At 44.8% G+C, this 18,341-nt stretch overlaps 3 protein-coding genes and 3 non-coding genes across 6 annotated transcripts; 1 reads left to right on the top strand and 5 right to left on the bottom strand.

The window, feature by feature from the left end:
• Positions 1-59: 59 nt before the first annotated feature.
• On the bottom strand, positions 60-9,024 carry klhl10 (kelch like family member 10). The gene is made up of 10 exons (XM_022224162.2): positions 8,705-9,024; positions 8,390-8,595; positions 7,671-7,939; positions 7,001-7,210; positions 6,201-6,390; positions 5,314-5,494; positions 3,955-4,196; positions 3,193-3,397; positions 1,475-1,770; positions 60-1,117 (listed from the first exon to the last, which is right to left on the bottom strand). Exons 1-10 carry the CDS (start codon positions 8,821-8,823, stop codon positions 873-875), a joined length of 2,163 nt encoding a protein of 720 aa, XP_022079854.2. The 5' UTR covers positions 8,824-9,024; the 3' UTR covers positions 60-872.
• Positions 2,009-2,079, bottom strand: Trnar-ccu (transfer RNA arginine (anticodon CCU)). Its single transcript has one exon. It is a non-coding gene; the product is annotated as a tRNA-Arg (tRNA).
• On the bottom strand, positions 2,152-2,222 carry Trnag-ccc (transfer RNA glycine (anticodon CCC)). Its single transcript has one exon. It is a non-coding gene; the product is annotated as a tRNA-Gly (tRNA).
• On the bottom strand, positions 2,299-2,369 carry Trnag-ccc (transfer RNA glycine (anticodon CCC)). Its single transcript has one exon. It is a non-coding gene; the product is annotated as a tRNA-Gly (tRNA).
• Positions 9,025-10,236: 1,212 nt separating the features above from the next.
• On the bottom strand, positions 10,237-12,778 carry LOC110973379 (uncharacterized). The gene is made up of 2 exons (XM_022224168.2): positions 12,301-12,778; positions 10,237-11,685 (listed from the first exon to the last, which is right to left on the bottom strand). Exons 1-2 carry the CDS (start codon positions 12,466-12,468, stop codon positions 11,500-11,502), a joined length of 354 nt encoding a protein of 117 aa, XP_022079860.2. The 5' UTR covers positions 12,469-12,778; the 3' UTR covers positions 10,237-11,499.
• Positions 12,779-12,865: 87 nt separating this feature from the next.
• Positions 12,866-17,564, top strand: LOC110973377 (uncharacterized). Its single transcript, XM_022224164.2, has 3 exons — positions 12,866-13,589; positions 14,529-14,769; positions 16,392-17,564. The coding sequence occupies exons 1-3, from the start codon at positions 13,432-13,434 to the stop codon at positions 16,509-16,511; spliced, it is 519 nt and encodes a 172-aa protein (XP_022079856.2). The 5' UTR covers positions 12,866-13,431; the 3' UTR covers positions 16,512-17,564.
• The last annotated feature ends 777 nt before the right edge of the window (positions 17,565-18,341 follow it).

The following is an 18,341-nucleotide window of genomic DNA, read 5'->3' as shown; positions in this document are numbered from 1 at the left end:
CTTTAACCCTCCCTCGTAACAACAATGAACATTAAAATATTATACACTACAACACAGAATAGTTTGGATCACTAATTTATTTTCCACGCTCAAGTTTGGTGGAAAACAAGGAAATAGACTTGCTCTCAGTCTTTCGAGGTCGACTGATCCCCAATATTGACGCCTCCCTCCCCCCAAATTAGTGAACGTTAATGAGAGACAATAACCCCGCCCCAGTACGGAAAACAGGTATACGGTATACATTAAAGGCTGAAACTATCGTGCAAATACCTAAGTTCTCAGTAAATAATAAATTGGTAAATTGCTATGCGTGCAGTTCAAAATAATTCTCATTCCTATGAATCATATTTGGGTTTATTGACTTTGTCGGTTCAACATGCAGCTCTCAAAGTATTCAAAAATAGGCGGCTCTATACAACCGAAAAAGGTCAATTATGATAAATCAAATACATACATGATTCCATTTATTTACAATTCTACCATATATACACTATATACACAATATTATACAAATGTACGAAGAAACAACGCGAAATAAAACTATGCTGCCGCGTTAAAGCCTTCGTGAACTCAGTCAGTCCCAGCCCATTCTGTATGTTTGCAGTTAGAGAAGTGACATCCGGAAGACGTAACGAGAACAATGTAAAACGGAAGGTAATTTTATTTTTTCCCTGTTAAACTCATGCTATACCTACAAACTGCGTGCGATGACGACAGAAAAACATTCAAGAGGGAAATTCCACCGCCTAACACAAGTTCACCCACCTAGTGTCCTTTAATGAGATGCAAATTTTACCACTTTTGCCCCACTTTGTTTTCAACATTTCACTCAAGCAAGATGAGGAGGACGCGCGCATACTGTTCCCCTACGTTCACATCCTCACAGGTCTCCTCTCCCGGGGCGGTCGTCGGTGGTTGGGCGGTCTGTCTGGAAACTGCACTTCCTCCTCGTCTTCGACATCTTCGTCGTCTTCGTCGTCGTCGTCGTCGTCTTCTTCTTCGTCTTCGTCCTCCTCTTCTTCTCCGTTGGCATTGGCGTCGTCTTCGACATCTCCCTGCACCAGCGCCTCGTTCTCCTCCTGGTCCTGGAATTCCATCAGCTCAGGCAATGCTGCAGCTATTTTTTGAGGGGGGGGGTTAAAATGTCGCCGTTAAGATGTGCGGATTGCAGATGGAACGTAAAACAATACCTCGTGCCAATCGATTTTCAGAAAAAAATGTATAATTCGTAACCTTTCATGCCATTATTTTGTGGTTGACTTGACAATGACAGCAATCGCCATCTTCTAGTATAGCAGTTGTACCCCAACTTGTCGTGCCTCTTTTTTTTTTCAAACGAGTGTGACCTCCCTTCGAAATTTGTCAGAGGAGCCATTCAGCGCCAATCTCACTGCTGAGAACTTAGCGTATGGCGTGTGTTTCTGGATGTTTCCTCGCCTGAGATATCTCTATCAGTCACCAAATATTCACTCACCAATTTGTTCGTCAACCGCACCCTGCCTACCGGCCTGGCCTTGAGCCGCCGGCCCCGGCAGCGCCGCCTGCACCGCCGCATCGTTCTGCCTCTGCTGCTGCTGGCCGGCTACCTGACCGCGGTGCTGCTGGTGGTGGACCGACTGGTGAGCGTTGGAGTCGGCCTCGCCCGGTGGCAGGGATGGGGGCGGCAGGTCGCAGTCCCGCGGCCAAGTGAATTGGCGGACGTTGGGCAGGCCCTCGATCAGGCCGATGCTGAGCGCGCTCCGGTAGACGTTCATGTCACAGGCGTCGTACCTGAGGACAAAGACACAGAATTTCCACTTCACTGCGGCAAATGACTTCAACTTGATAAACAGAAAATTCTTCATTCCGGAAAACGGGAGAAGATGCTTTCTCGGACACCAAACCTGGATGGCAACCTAAATTTTCGACACTTCGTACACGACATCATTGCTCAATAAGGAAAAGAGATCAAAACAGGTATTTCAGCAACAAGTGCTGTAAAAATTCAAAATTTGGAAACAGAAAAAAATGCACTGCCCGGGAATCGAACCCGGGTCGCAAGAATAGGAATCTTGCATGATACCACTACACCAGCAGTGCTTGACTTAAGAGATGAAAACGATTACTTGATGATTAACAAGTATTCAATTCAATGACGGGGGAAAAAAGGTTTGCACTGCCCGGGAATCGAACCCGGGTCGCAAGAATGGGAATCTTGCATGATACCACTACACCAGCAGTGCTTGACGTAAGCAAGAGATGAAAACGATTACTTGATGATTAACAAGTATTCAATTCAATGACGGGGGAAAAAAGGTTTGCACTGCCCGGGAATCGAACCCGGGTCGCAAGAATGGGAATCTTGCATGATACCACTACACCAGCAGTGCTTGACGTAAGCAAGAGATGAAAACGATTACTTGATGATTAACAAGTATTCAATTCAATGACGGGGGAAAAAAGGTTTGCACTGCCCGGGAATCGAACCCGGGTCGCAAGAATGTTGATACCACAACACCACCATTAAACAATCATTAGTCTAATAACGGAAATTTACTTTGGTGATAAGAAAAAACTATGCACTTCCTTCATACTCAGCCCATGTGCGTCATGAGATCCATTTTACTTGTGAACTGGGAGCTTGCACAGAGCTGGAGATTTTTTTTTTCATGGAATGTGTAAATTACTTCGCCCTCAATGGTGATAAAAGGAGAGGCAATATGCATACTCCGCTAGACTGGGTGTATGGACGCAGTGTGGGATGTCGTTGCGTGGAGTCAAAGCGTCCACATTCACTCATGCACGGCCGTGAACTTCCAAGCAGGAAATGGCTGCGTTCAAAATCTTACGGCTGCGGCTAGCCCACGTTATGCTGATGGCAAACGATAGCAGTGGCTAGCCGAACAGCTCCCATGGGTGACGGCGTGTTATGCCAACTGTATTCAAAACGGTCGGACACAACGTCTCTATGCTGGGCCCCTGGCTTGGGTCTGGGCTCCCTGGTCTGACGAGGAGACGATCGAGACCAGACGAAACAAGCACGGGCAAGTTCGAGCGGCGATTATAGTTACAATGTGTCTACCACGGGTCCCTTTCCTTGGTAACCTGTGCACAAAATAAATATGGGTACCAGCCAAAATAGAGCAGTGGTCGACAATAGGTCGTCGCTCGAAGTCGCCCAAAGTTACCCCCTGAGATAATCACTCCACTCACCACTCTTCGTTGTCCGGATCGTAGCACTCCACGTTGAAGATAGTGGTGATGCCGTTGAAGCCGCCGATGATGAAGATCATGTCATCCAGCACGATGGAACCGAAGTTGCTGCGGTGGATGTACATGCTGGGGCAGGGTATCCAGCCTAGGGCGTTCATGGTCCACCGCTCCATGGTGTTGAGCCTCGTCAAACCGTTGAAACCGCCTGAAACGGATTTGAAGTACTTCAGTAAGGGGCAAGTAACCAACTGGGTACCCATAATTTGAGTCCATAGAGGCGAAAATGGGGATTATTTTACCGGTTGCCCCTTTTTCGTACGTTGATAATTCCTTCCCTCCCCGAAGTACTGTTTCTGTGAACTTTTAAGTTTCTGACATTTGCAGAGAGCCTGCATTTTTACCTATAGACATTTGAAATCATTTCTCTGAATTCAATTGACACTTAGCCAATGATTTCAACAAATCTCAACGTAACAGTTGGTGTGTTCCTGCTGTGACGATAGAGGGTATGCTGCCGTTTTGTTATGTGCTTTTGCTCCACAGGATACGCACGAAGGAGGTTTCCCTGTGAAACAAAAGAACTGCCTTCAAAGATGGCTACCGTGCAAAGCCTCTATTGGTGGGTTTTATTGGTCTGAGAAAGCTGATTAGGCCTACAGTAGTTGAATTGATTAAGTTATCAATTCTTGTCGGCTGTTAAGCGACCAATGACACCCAAGCATAACACAACGGCCCTTGTTTGGCAAGGTCGAGGCTACCCACCCACAGCATAAACGTAGTCCCGGAACGACACGCAGCCCACTCCGCTCCGCCGGCTGCCCATACGGGGCAGGTCGCGCCATTCCCGGGCCTCGGGGTCGTACATCTCCGTGGTGTTCAGGCACTCGTTGCCGTTGAAGCCGCCGACGATGACGATGCAGCCGCCCACCGCGCAGGCCGAGGCGTCGCTGCGGTGGTGGTTCATGGACTGGATCAGAGACCACTGATTAGCCTCCGGTTCATATCTTTTGAGGGATAAAGTTGAGACGTCATTGCAAACTCTGCATGTCAGGAATCCCCCCCTCCCATTGCGGCTGGCTGTGTGGATTGTGTGGACACAGGTCTTATAATCATGTTATTATCAATTTCTGAACATAGATTTAGCTCTAAATGGTTTTAATTTCATAAGTGGATGTCCTCTGCACCCTGTAAATAATAAATTAGGTTAAAAAAATCTTAGGTATTTTAGGGGGGGGTGTTTGGGGGTGTACCAACTGCAGATCTGAAATAACATTTGATGCATGACTGAAAACCCATACAGTTCTTCCTGTTGTTTGAGTTGACTACATGATTCCACATTCTTGTAATGGAACAATTTGAAAACAAAGCGTAGTTCACATGCATTTATTCAAAAATAAACAGAATTGTCAACCAAAAAGTAACGATCAGTAATAAGTACGAGATTTGGACGACAGGTTTGGAAATTATATGATAAAAAACGCATTAAAGAAAAGTGTAAACCAGGCTGTTTGGCATCAGCTAATTAGCAAAAACTGATCCTCAAAGATCACCGGATGCTTCCGTATAGGGTTTTAAAGGACGTAAGGAGCTTCTCAACCAAAACCCTCAATCTTGGAGGTTTAAATCCTAGCAGAACAGTATAGTTGTGTAGGCCTACCTGAAAACTTGATACATCAGTAGATAAAAGTGGCCTCCGACGTAAAATGTAAGACATGAGCGTCACTGCCGGCGAACACTTCTACTGTTTATATGCCACAGCAACTGCGCAGGTCATGGATTTTTCTTTGTCTTTGTTTTGACTTCTTTCGTCTGTTTCTGAGTTAAGACCCTAAAATTCTAAGTGGCTCCATTTCCTGCCTAAAGAACAACCGCAAAATGTGATATGATGGAACCAAGGCTGAGAGACACTTGGTTCCATCACCAAATGAATCGGTTATCTCGTATGAGGCAAAATCACGGAGATAGGGCCGAAATTTACTGGCCTTTGCTGGCCTCGTAAGTACACTCGAACATGTGGGAGCAAAATCCAAAGCTGGCTTGCATCCAGAACCCACAAAACGAGGAGGCACCGCACACCTGCGAGCAAATGAAAAGCGTTTGGATCAGTGTCATTTCTATTACCTCTCTACCGACCGCAGCCGAGTGTGGCCGTCGAAACCCCCCATGGCGTAGATGACTCCGCCCAGCACGGCCACGCTGACGTAGCACCGGCGGGAATGCATGGGAGCAACCTCCCGCCAGACACGGGTGAGCGGGTCGAACAGCCGCACGCTGTTGAAATACTGGTTGCTGTCGAACCCACCTACCGAATTGAGGAAATTGATGGGCATCATATCATTTTGACATGACAATAATGGTAGCAAGTGCGTTCAAAGTCGACATGACGCCAAAAACTTGGTTATATCATTCCAATCACAATTTTACCGGAGGATATGGGTTGAAGATTTCAAATAATGCACTTGTTTCTGCCGACGAACTAGGTTTAACAGCCGCCCATTTCGACTACCCAACACCCGCAACGCTTACAGCAAGCTGTCGTCATATATAAGTATGTATGAAACCTGGCCGTAATATATTTCCATCACATAGCACGCATTAATTACCGATGCTTTCCAAATCAGTAACAACCATGAAAGTGAGCGCATTTTCTTAAATGAGACAAATTATTAACATATATAAATTGAAGCTCAGATTAAAAAACTTCTTATTGTGACTTTTCTAACAAGAGAAATATGTGCAGCCTACAATTCAAGATTCCAATATAGACATCCAGTATTCGAACCGCTTCCTTGACTCACTTTTACGCACAAGCCGACCTTCTCATACCCACAATGCTGCAAAATGCTGCTGACGCAAGTGACACCATTCTGTTGCCTCTTATAATACGTTGCCGGCACTCTTCGAACAGTGGCATTTTGCTGTATAAAAAGCCTGCTGGATTTATAAACAGCGGTGGGTAGTCGGGTCGGTCGGTCTTATCCCGGCCTCTTCTGCTCCCATCCACTTACCAATAACAAACAGCTTGTGCCCCAGCACGGCTACGCCCATGTAGGCCCTGGGCCTGTTGTTGACGGTGTCCAGCATGACCCAGCGGTCGGCCCGCGTGTCGTAACACTCGATGGCGCTGGTCGGGCTGCCGCCGCTCCAGCCCCCGACGGCAAACAGGACTTTGTACGGCAGTCTTGGGCGGGATACCACCTGTGAGGGGATGATTTCGTTGAAGACTATAATAGGCCTAGGTATGGCATGCTACAAGTAAGGCTATATATCAAGGAACCACATTTAGCTCAAGCAATAATCTTCCACGTGCTTAATCAGAGGTGGCTGTTCCTACCTATCATAATAAAGTACACTAATAATTAACTTAATTTTTTTCCTCTTTCGATTTGGTTCTGATGATGAATTTACAAGATAACACTTCGCGACCTCACTTTGATGGCAACATTCATTTTACATGCGCCAGCTCGTGTTTAATTCCAGAAAACACCAAGTTATGCTGTTATAAAGGGTGCTCTTAACTCATCAACATGAGCCTGTGAATGACAACTCCCTGGTTCGTGCGTACAGTGCCTCGACCGCACCCGAACCTTGTGTCTATAGCTGTTGTGGCTTAATTAAGCCCTCTGTTTCCAAATGCGCGGCACCTGCTCATTGCAGACATAGCCGTAGCTCTGGAAGCCCGTTTCGGACTTGACCATCGAGTCGCTCTACCAATACCAGAGTGTTTACATAAGGCACAGTGGTGAATCAGTGATCCTTCATCATTTTATCCTGTCGTTTTAACTGCTGTCCATATTACTCCACATACTTTGCTGGGCCCCACTGTGCCCTCGGTAGCGTCGAAATTGTACGTGTAGTTGATGGTCTGCACGATGACCGGTTTACACAGGTCGTTGTTCTTGACGTATGAGTGCGCCTTGATGTTGTTCATAAAGTAGTCCGTATTGGTCATACCAAGGCGTATGTGCATCAAGAGGCGGGGCATGAATGTTTTGCGTTCGGCCTCTTTGAATCGTATCTGAGATTGGAGAAAATAAGAAATTACTAAGCATAAATTTAGAGAAAAAATAGTCAAATATTAAGCTTTAAGCTGGTGACTAAAACTGCTTCCCCAAGAGCCTGCAAATTAAATTCAGTTTGCCTAAGAATACTGTCGTTTTATTTATGTCGTTCGTTGTCACAAAATACCTAAGCGGCAGAGCAAAAATTATATCCATGCCGGGCTCAGTGCATAAACATATAAACGGACTATTCTATATGAACCATTTTGCCGTATTTGTCATGTAGGCTATTCAAATTGGACACGTGTAGGTTCTGTGCCACTGCTTAAATAGCCAAAGCCACGAAAGTGATATGCATGTAGTAACATTCCTGGCTCTGGCACTAATGTGACAAAGTTCGAGTGCATAGCCATGCTCAAATCGAAGCCAAGGCCGTCATCACTGTCTTAAATTGTGAATGCTCTACAGTCAGATTACCCATCTCAGCACTGCCTCGAAGACGTACTCCTCCATCTTGACATTCAGTTGGTCCTCATACAGTAATTCCACCAGCTCGTCCACGCTCAGTGAGAGGAATTCCTCGGACTCCGGAAGGAGCACGATCTCCTCGAAGTGGACCAGGATGAACATGAGGGCGGTCTCCTGCAGCTTGAAGCAGAAGTACATCTTGGCGAAGCGCCAGATGCCGATGCAATTGTCCGCCGCCAAGTGGTTGATGAGGAACTCGCTGCAGAGTTGCACCAGACCTGTGATTGGGCCGGAGCGGAATGACGTATAAGGTCAGCTGACAGGCTTATTGGTAATTGGACAAGGCTCGCTCTCAGAAAATAGTGGCAATGGCGTGTCTTCGGCTACGATGGTTGATGAGGAAGGTATGTGTAACGTCTAGTGCCGTCACTTTGATACTTTGATTACGTAAACTGCCGATTTGAAGGTTGTTAAAAAAAGGCTGATTTTGTGGCCACATCCTTCAGTGCCTGGCGTGTGAAGACACGTGCAGTGTAAGTTAGCTACGTTTGCCTTCACATCAATGGACATAATCAATGATGTTTATGACGTTAACAGACATGGCAGGCCAAACTCATCTCGGAAATACGGTTCAGTTTAGAGAAAGAGTTTCCTTGTTACCATTCCACAAAACATGGACGATACTGAATATACTTGCAGAAATTTTTCGATCTGTAAACGGTGCCCACCTCCGACGTTGAACTGGTCGGCAGCCGGCAACAATTCCTCCACGTTCTCGGCCGTGATCTTGACCTGTCTGGTGTAGGCGTAGTCCAGGATGAGAGCCAGCAGGTTGGACTTGGTGTTGGGAATGTTGACCACTCGCTCCTGGGTCTCGTGCATGCCGTTGGTGAACAGGGCCCTGAAGTAAGGGCTGCAGGCTGCAAGGATGTTCCTTGAACGAGGTTGGGGAAAAAAGAAAAGAAAGCGATGGACTCAGGGTACTGTATTGGCGACAGTTAACATGGCTAACTTGCAATGCGAGCTTCATTTTCCTTGCTTACCTATGGGCGGGGAAGTCCTGGTCTTCGCACCGCAGCACAACATCACAGAGCTGGCCGTTCTTCCGCAGTTCGTCGAAGACGGTGAAAGCATTGTAGCTCACTCTTCTTTCCACATTCATCCTATCTATTCTGATTCAACTCGAGCGTTTTTTCTTCTGACTTTTGGACCAATGTCCGGCACTTCTCTCAAGGCAAGTCATTTTTCTGGAAGCTTGCGTGGTTTCTGGCGGGTTTGTTTTGATTTGGGTGTTTCTGAGCGAGTTCGGCGCGCGAGGAGGTTCGGTCTAGCCAACTCGCGTTTGTCGCGATGGTAACAGAATCATCACGAAAAATGAATTTACATAATCAACAAGGTGCAGTCTTTCTATCCTGTTCGTAAGTGACTTTGTCACAAAGGCGGACGCGCCACGATTCGCAGGCTCCCATTGGACGATCGCAGAAGTTGTGCGTTAACTTCCGGTTCCATGGTTCCACATAAACGGCGATCAATGCATGCAACTCTATGTGCAGTGCACATGTGCAGTGGGCGTGATTTAATCTGGAGTACGTCACACTTACGAACCAGATTGGCCGCTGCCTTTAATTACGCGCACGCATTTTGGGAAGCTTTCCCATCTGACGCTTTTATTCTTACGTCATAATGTATTCGTGTCGTTGTTTAGGCGTAGGCATAGAGCTGTAGGCCTATCGACAAGAATACAACATCAAATCAGTGCTGTGAAATATGTGATTGCCGAGCTTTCGGTAAACTGAGTACCTCAGGGCAAGCAGATTATTCTGATCTCGGTGCTACGCAGCCCTTCCATTATCTGAGCTATAGGCCTGAATACATATAGCTCTATGGGCATAGGTGTTCTGTGGGGATAATGTTCTACCATAGAGTTATAGCTCTATGTCTTGGTATGTTGGGCTTCAATGCAAATGGGATTCATTCAGTTTAGTGTCGAAGTGGAAATTTAAGGAAGTTGGCTTCAGCACACCCACTTCACTGGCCTCGTCTGTAGCAACGGTCCGGATAATATTTTGTTCCCCCGAAGTTTTAACGGGGGGGGGGGAACGATCAACAGGGACAATAGTCGGTGCTGTTCGCGGCATGCTTAAATAGTCAGCGACACGATTATGCCATGGAAAACGGGAAATTCCCACAAACAGCGGCCCATGGATGTTGCTGACTTTGCGGATCTTCCATTAGAGTAGTTAGAAGTCCTCAACACTGAAGAATGGGAAACTGAACATGCTATGTGGGGAAAACACAGAAACACCAATCTTTGGAGACAAAGATACCTATAGTTTCTTGTCGGGAAGGTGATTTCGCTCGTTTGATCGCATTGTTAGGCTCGCTTCAGCGTGAGTTCAGTCGCGCATCCCGCCGCTTTGTTAAAAGAAAAAAATCACGGGATTGCAAAGAAGTACTTCCAATCTGCAATTAACCCCGCCCCCCATGTGGACTGGGGCCATAGAGCTATATATATATATCTATGACTGGGACACCCAAAACAAGAAAATGACGAATTCACCCGTTCACACACGCCTTCACGTCCAGAGAACTTTTTATTTACTTAAAGTACATGTACAAAACGAACTGCTTAGCCTTTTAAATCCATTTGAGAAAGAAAAAAAGCAAAGGCGCTGAAATAAGACTGCTCTATCTAGATTCAAAATTATAATGTCTCCTAAAATATGACGCGATGTATGTCTTTTCCGAATCCCCGATGCTCTTAAGTTCTTAATGTAAACGGAAAACAAACTTTGAACTGAACAAAACAAAGCGAAAGCAAAACACGTATATTTGGCCTTTCCGTGAGCCTCAGCACAAAATGATAGGAGGTTACTCTTCCAACTGTTACTTCAGACTCCTTTTTTAAGAGGAAAGATTCACCCAAAAGGACCCAATCGGGTTTAAGAACAAATAACTTGCAGAAATTATTGTTCATTGTACATTCACTTTTCAATAAAATCCAGAAATATTCTGGAATCAATTAAAATAAGGTCATTTACCCTGTCCCGTTTTACAACATTGGCAATTGCAGGTCGGTCTAAGACCTCAATCAAGGAAGTTTGCGTTAACTCAAAGAGCATTTCGGTCAACAGTTGACGCCACATTTTTGGATGAAAAATACCAATGCAATGACAAACTCTCACCTTCCAAGACAGACTGGCGTAAAAAAAAAATACGAAAAAATGTGCACAGCCACAATTGTGGGTATAGGCCGATCTTTTGTTGGTTTACAAAGCAACCATTATGAAACCATGCATCAACGCAGTGTGCAGTTGGGTTTCGGGCATCAAGATTATGTAGTCCCTATTTAGGCGCAGCTGACGACGAGCTGAATGACGGCTCATTTTCATTGAGGTACTTCAACAAAAGATATTGCTCACCAAATTCAGGAACTAAGCAAAAGACGGCTGGAAACCAGTCACACTAACAGTACACAAAAACAATATATTTGACTGGTAGCCTACGTTTGCTTAGCAGAAATTTCCCATGCTTTGCGACTTTCTGTGTGCTTCAATTGCAGCTCATTCAAAATGGCCCCTGGTTTGCAATAACGCTAAATTTCCCTCTATTTTCATGGCATTGCTTTTCAGGTTATGTGCAAAACAAGAATATCAATGTTACACCCAAGGTATAACTAATTACCCGTGGTTGTGGCTGTACACAAAACGTTGGAAGATGAAATGAATTCCATAAACATCAAACAAAAGATAATTCCGTGTTATTGCTAACACCAATAACTCAAGCGTATCTGCTGACTAACATCAGCTATTTTCCATTGAGTGGACGAAATCAGCCTCTAGAGGTCGCCCGCCTCCTGGTACTCCTTTGCACCAATGATCTTGCAGTTATCCCTGAGGGGGATCCCCTTGCCCACTGCCTGATTGATGATTTTGCGGCACAACCTGTTGACAGTTCCCGCTTCATCGCCCTCCATCGGCAGGAATTTGACAATGTATACGTCCACTTTTTCTGTCGATTCGATCTGAGGGTTATAAAAAATAGAAGTGCAACTAAGAAATAGGTTCTACAATATGCATGTCGGTGGGTTGAAATATAGTTGCTTTTAGTTCTAGATAAATGATGAGGAACAAAATACATTTATGGGCCCTAGAGGGCTCCCTGGCGCTTTGCATAACGAACCAACTATAAAACACAGAAGTAATAACACCAAAACTATAAAAAAATTAACTAAATAAACATAAGGAAAGTAGAGAGACGAACAGGTGCCCATAAAATTTCCTTTCAGCTGTGGATTACTTGACATTTATACTCGTGAAAGAAAATTAGATCCCAATCAAACTAGATCATATCTGCATCTGGGCGTAGGTCTTACTGCATGTTTTCCAATGGCATCTCTGAATTCTGGAGCTTTTTGAAAAAGTGTATTCTAGCAGCCCGATGTGAAATAAAATATGGTAGGCCTGGATATACCAAAGGATGCTAAAATATCTAATATGACATACGACACGTTCAAGATATATTCCAACTGCATACTTCTCCGAGGATGAGTTGTATATTGCAGTAACTGTGACAGAATTTGTCGCAAAACCTCTGCAACGTGTTGGCCCCCACCCCGAATAAAGTACTTTTACTGTACCTCAAACCTGTTTGCGAACTCATCCGTGATCTCACACAGCTTGGCGAGGATGATGTCGCCGATTTGGGGCACCATATCCCCGCGAAGTCGCAGCCGAACCTTGACGGGGTCGTCGGGCGGCTGAACAACGATGACGGTGGTGCCCGTCCGGCTGACGCGGCACCCCATGCTTCCCAGCCTGTCCAAGGAAAGACAAGAACAGTTCAGTTCTACTGCCCGAACTCCAAGTCACAAATCAGGCTTGCTCCGTTGGTGAAGAGATCCAAAGCTCACGGTCCGAAATTCCTTCGACTTCCTTGAAAAACAAAAGTCTCGAACCTCTTTATCCAAGTCGATCCCCCTTCTGCTGTTTACAGAGAAAGGGTACACCACGTAAAATCCGAGGAAGATCCATTTTCTCCATTGAAATTTTGATCCAAACAGAAAAAAAAATCGCGGTGTTTGCCAGTTTCTGTCTCGCGCGCAGTGGCGCAGAGCGGTTCGCACGCGCGCGGAACTTTTTTCGAAATAATGCAGATTTTCCTCGCGAGAAACTGCGGCTGCTTTGCACTGTTTGCAAAACCAAGCACGCACGTGCGCACAATAGCCTAAAAAGGTGTCTGGGCCAGCATTTGCATAATGTAAGCCCACATTTTGTCACTCTGTGGTTTTCTGCAACCTATTAATGTGCATTTCCTTGACGTCTGATGAGGAAGGAGTCCACATGAAGGCCTACCGAGTTGAACTTTACATTATGATTTTTTTTTTTTATTAATGATGCTATAAATGTACCAGCGCTGTCTAAAAATAACACTCTTCACATGTGGAAAATTCTTAATGGCCCTTGAGTTGACATAATTTACCCCTGTCACCTTATTTTATACACAAACAGCTATCAGAAGTTATTCAAAACGAGGAATGACGACTTTCCTGTTATAACAAAGAATTCTTGACCGTCAGGTCGAATAGCGCCATCTCTTGATGTTCTTACAATAGCCGAACGAATGTAAGCTTAAGTCTGGTGCCTTTCAACTCGTCATAATATTCAGATACTGGACATGGAGAACATAAGGAATCACACCAGAAATGGAAAAGAATCGTGAAAAGTGATTTTGTGATCGAGAGAATCGGAAGAAAATTTCAAATTTGACGATGAACCAAAAGGGGAATTACCACCGCAGTCCATATAGTGGTGGCGTGCCAGGGTGGGGCGAGTCGCCCATGCACCAAAGGGGTCCTCACCCGGGAGGTCAGCCGGGATACTGGGGGCAACGAGGACCGTCTCCGCATGGCCGATCGTTTGAACACAGGTTCGTAGGGCTAGTGTTAAGCCGTCGTGCGTAGTTAGCGTGAGGGCCGAAGGTTAGCATTGTCCGTGGTTAGGGCCAAGGCTTAAGATTTTCAATCAACATTCAGAATGAGTTCCATATATGGACAATACTTTAGACCAGAAAAACCAAAATGTTTGCCAAGTAAATGCTTCGGAATTTTCTCAGCTAAATTTCACTTTTTATGACATGTTATAACTCTCTCATGTTTCTGTCATGTCTATTTAGGCCTAGCCTATTCCTGATATGATTGTTATAACTTTGAAGGGAAAATAAGTGTTGACCGTGTATGGAACTCTTTCCAAAACAAACTTTGGGGGCATTTCTGGGAAGAATTCTGTACACGGACATCAGTGATTTGTTCTTTGCAGTTATTAGCTCTCTGACGATGTCTGAAAAAAGTGATCGCCCATTTATAATGTACAGATGTATCTGCTGACATGGCTGATCTGGTTGTTTTGTCAAAGACTTGATTTCAGATTTTGTTGTACGTTTGTGGTCACATGATGTCACACTGGTAATTATGTGAGGTAGGGAGACATAAATCAATGCTGTCGCCTTCTAAATGTCAAGAAAAATAAATAAATAAATAGGCCTGGATAAATAGATAAAATCATGCACGAAAATGACGAAATGTGCGTATTTTCTTGTTGCTGCGATGTTCACTTTTTCCATGGGAGCTATTTTACCGTAAAGTCACATTTTTCCTTTGGGTATTAACAGGCCTGCAGCCTAGAACTACAAAAGATTTTGCCATTCTGTGATCGAAGAATTGATTAGTTGGTCAAAATTTTATATTGGTCTGTATATCAACCAGGCATCACATCCAAATAGTTAGCAGTGCTGAAGTTTTACTGTACAGTCTCGTAATTGTTTGAGGTATATCTTATTTATTTAAATGCATTTCCTTGTTCATAACAGAGGGCCACCAGGGCACACCCCTAGGCCCAGGCAGTCCCCAAGGGGTCAGTTCCCATCTCCCAGGGTTCAGTTCCCCTCCCCAATGTACTCATCCTCCCCGTATGCACAGCAGACTCCTCACCAGCAGCACCGCATGGGCCACAGGAGGGGAGGGGCCGGCTCGCCCAGATTTCCTCAGTTTGGGGGGCGTAACTCAGGAGGCGGGCATTTCACGTCGCCACGGCATTCCTCACTGGGACAGGTAATTGTTGAAGTTTTCATGTCAAGGTTTTCACCTGAAAAAATTCAGTAAAAAAAATTGGTAAGAAAATGAGTCAAAAGTCTAAAATTACAATATTTTCCCTCAGGGAATAAACCCAGCTCTTTAAAAACATTACTGAAGGGTCTAAAAATGCAACATTTTTATAATGACGAGTGTTTTGTGACATGAAAGGTTCATTTCTGATCTGTATTTTGGCATGTGATTGGAGGGAGCTTGTTTTGAATGAAAAATTATAAGCACGTCCTTATTGTTTCTCTCTAATACAATTTGTTTAATACAAACCTTGAAAATGCACCTCTGTGTCTCAGTTAACTTCATTTTCAATTTTGCTTCGAAACAGGTATTTTAAAGAGTATCGGCTCCAAGCAGAACAAAAGAGGGCGTGTTTTTTTGGTACTCACCGCACGGGCGTGCATTTGTAATAGAGATCAATGGCCGCCTTTGACGGGGAGCACGCTGAGTACGCGAAACGAATTCCTTAATGTGTGGTCTCTGCGTACTCACCGAACGCGTGCAAGAACCCAATTGGAAAAGTTACTACCACCTGTCTTTCTTTTGCCGCTTGGGGGTGCACTTTAACTCAGGGCGGATTATGCTGCCTTTATGGTTTTATGCTAGTGAGGCTTCCATATTCATGGTCAAAATTTGGGTGTCATACCTGAAAATTGATTTGTGCGCAAAAGCGATGGAATTTTTTTCTAGATTTTGATGATCTCAATTTCTTGGGTGATTCGTCGCTGTTTGGATACAGACGTTTATACGTTTTCAGTGATTAAATTCTCGGTTCACAATCAGAACAGTAAAACCTGTGCACTGATCCATGCCTTCCCTGGATCACTTGCGGTAACAGCGCCCTCAATTGTCCGGCTAGGAAAGCACAGAGAAATTTGAATGTTTAAAGAAGTGCATTTTCAAACCATGGCACATGAGTGGGATGTCAAATAATTCTCATACTTTAACCACTTGCCGCTGGGGAGCCCGGCACTGGAAACAAGGTGCCGTGTTTCACGGCCGGGATGCCCTAAATCGGAACTACTGGTGGGACTTGCCAATCAAGGTTCATATGCTGTCCGGACAGTGCTTGCATTAGTGGAGGTAATCCATCATTGTTTCGAGACAGTACCATTGTTTGTCGCTGCCAGCACCATCAGCGGGGACAAAAGACCTCCAGCGATGAGCGATACAATACTGCTGCATGCTCTAGGAGTTTGGCTGCATTTAGTAAAAGCAACACCACCGTCCAGCAACACACTGGGCCAATTTCTGGAACAAAGGAAATTATGCAACACCGCACAATGGGGTTCTTTACTGAGCTGCAGGCTTGGCTGCAATAATCAGGCGTAAATGGAGGTTGCCTGTCAGAATAAACTACAATATAGCCACCAGACAGTCAATCATGTGGGTGTACGCGCCCCGTTAATGAAGATATGAAGTTTTGAAGAATTTTGAAAACGGAAAATCATGAAAAATCGTACACCAGCCAGTCCTGCATGAGCAAACTTCAGCTGGTAAGAAGTGGTTAAAGAAGAGAATGAAGTTCTTGAAAAATTGGCCTCCCTCAGAAAAATTCACTGTTTCTCAACCCTTTCAATTCATTACAGACTAACAGCTCTGGAACTGACGGCAGTGGAGACGATATCAGTGAGTACTATAAGCATTCCATGGTTGAGGACCCATGGAAAGACCTCTCACCAATGCCAGCGAGAACAGGAACAACATAGCAACAGGAATGGGTAACCATGACACTGACTTTGTGTTAATTGGCTGACCCCACGGCAGTCTTAACTTTGGCCAGTCTTGTCCTACGACCACTGGTGACATTGGCCTTTGTCTGCTAGTGCATGCTATAAATGCTGGTTTGATGCTTAGCACTGGGAGTTTCTTGTGACGTAGTGCATGGTTCTAGAACTGGCACAGTGGTTCTAGGATTGGCATTTTGGTTCTAGAACTTGGCCCTGTGCATGTACGACCAGGTCATCAACGTACAGTAGACTGTCGGATTCTGTTTGAGTGCATTGTTGCCATTGAATGAACGGATGGTTCCAGAACTGGAACGGTAGTTCCAGAACGAAAACTGTGGTTCCAGAATTTGTCCAGTATTTCCAGAGCTGGTATAGTGATTCCAGATCTGATGCAGAGGTTCCAAAACTGGAAGAGTCCTGGGTTTGCCATATTAGCATGTATACTTGTGCAATGGAGAATTAGTTGATGGGAACATTTTGGAACATGTGAAAGTTTCTTAATCTAGTTCCCAGTCCTGTGCATTTGCAACAGAATGCCTTTTGAGCCTTGGTTTCTTACCGGCAATCGCTACTGATGGACACCAATGCACAAATGAACGGCTAGTTTTATCACAGAACGGAAGAGTTTTGAAGATCTAGAATGGGCACAGTGACTTAAGTGGCAAAAGTTGTCTTTGTTTTTAGTTTTGGTTGTTGGTTTTGTTATTTTTAAGTTTGTTTGTTTTTTTAAATAATTATTTTAGGGCTTGATCACTTTATGGAGTTTTCAAAACTAAAGTGCCATGGAAAAACTGAAACTTCTTAAGTAGTATTTTATGTATTTTTTTATTAATATCCAGGAAGGCGAAAATATTTTGTGTCGGGAGGGCTTTTAAAAAGAGTTTAAATCTGTCAATGGGTGTGAACATTCCCAGACACGTATACACAATCACTGGTCACTCCCCGGGGTTCTAGGTTAAGCAGCGATTTTAAAATGTACAGTTGGCTGTCATTAAATAAAATCTAAGCACGAGCAGGCTGTTTTTCAGATTCTGTTGGTAATTAGCTGACAAAATGACAGCAAAACAAGTGATTAAGAAGTCCCATGCCAGGTCTAGCACCCAACCTGCAGTGTTGCATTGGCAATGTTTTCCGAAAGCACCGGTGGAGTCGAACCACCCACCAACGCAGCGCTGCCCGCTGCGTGGCGTCAACCCGAGGTGCTTTTTGTTTCAGTCACAAAGCAAGCAACACCGGCTTCTACGGGGTGCAGAACCAGAGGCACGACGTCACCCTCTCTGGCCGCCCCTCCCCGAAAGAGTTCCCTGCAGCTCTGAAATCAGAATGCAGTCAGCAGTCGACCTGTATACAACTCCAAATGGGGTATCCTTCTTGATGTTTGAAAAGATGCCGTTATGTTTACGCAAAACTCACTTCTATTGAGGCTTCAAAATTTTCTTTTGTAAAAAACTACGTAAAACCATTGCTCTCTTTGACAGTGTCAATGTCGTGTGGTTATTAAGCCAGGTTTGTTTTCAGTGAGTGTTATAGTCCTTGGTCGGTGAAGCAGATCACTTCTAACGGATGTAAAACTTCAATTCTCTGGTGTACATTTGTCTCAATTTGCGTCATAAAATATCAAACTTGTCTTAAAGCCTCAAACAACCCCCCTCCCCGGAAAAAGACTTCACTTAAAGTTCCTGTAAGCCTAACTGTCCAAGGGTATTTACACCATCCACCAGAAAGTGTCCGGGGGATTGGGCAGGGTTGAGGAAGCCAGAGCCTAGCCATTAATAGCTGGTAGCCATGATGGTGCTAGTACAGTGCAAA

The sequence above is a fragment of the Acanthaster planci genome, linkage group LG17 (genome assembly GCF_054643075.1).
Source record: "Acanthaster planci isolate LZ-2023a linkage group LG17, COTS_SCS, whole genome shotgun sequence".
Taxonomy (NCBI): Eukaryota; Metazoa; Echinodermata; class Asteroidea; order Valvatida; family Acanthasteridae; genus Acanthaster; species Acanthaster planci.
This window is presented reverse-complemented; position numbering and strand designations above follow the sequence as displayed.

Bases quoted from the DNA above. Each gene is read 5' to 3' on its own strand.
- LOC110973379 (XM_022224168.2), bottom strand. From the start codon at position 12,468: ATGGGGTGCCGCGTCAGCCGGACGGGCACCACCGTCATCGTTGTTCAG. The intron at 11,686-12,300 runs GTACAGTAAAAG...TATAACCCTCAG, and splicing joins AGTTCGCAAACAGGTTTGAG to ATCGAATCGACAGAAAAAGT.
- klhl10 (XM_022224162.2), bottom strand. From the start codon at position 8,823: ATGAATGTGGAAAGAAGAGTGAGCTACAATGCTTTCACCGTCTTCGAC. The intron at 7,940-8,389 runs GTGGGCACCGTT...GCCCAATCACAG, and splicing joins CGACCAGTTCAACGTCGGAG to GTCTGGTGCAACTCTGCAGC. The intron at 3,398-3,954 runs GTGGGTAGCCTC...AATCCGTTTCAG, and splicing joins GGACTACGTTTATGCTGTGG to GCGGTTTCAACGGTTTGACG.
- LOC110973377 (XM_022224164.2), top strand. From the start codon at position 13,432: ATGAACCAAAAGGGGAATTACCACCGCAGTCCATATAGTGGTGGCGTG. The intron at 13,590-14,528 runs GTTCGTAGGGCT...TGTTCATAACAG, and splicing joins GGCCGATCGTTTGAACACAG to AGGGCCACCAGGGCACACCC. The intron at 14,770-16,391 runs GTAATTGTTGAA...AATTCATTACAG, and splicing joins GGCATTCCTCACTGGGACAG to ACTAACAGCTCTGGAACTGA.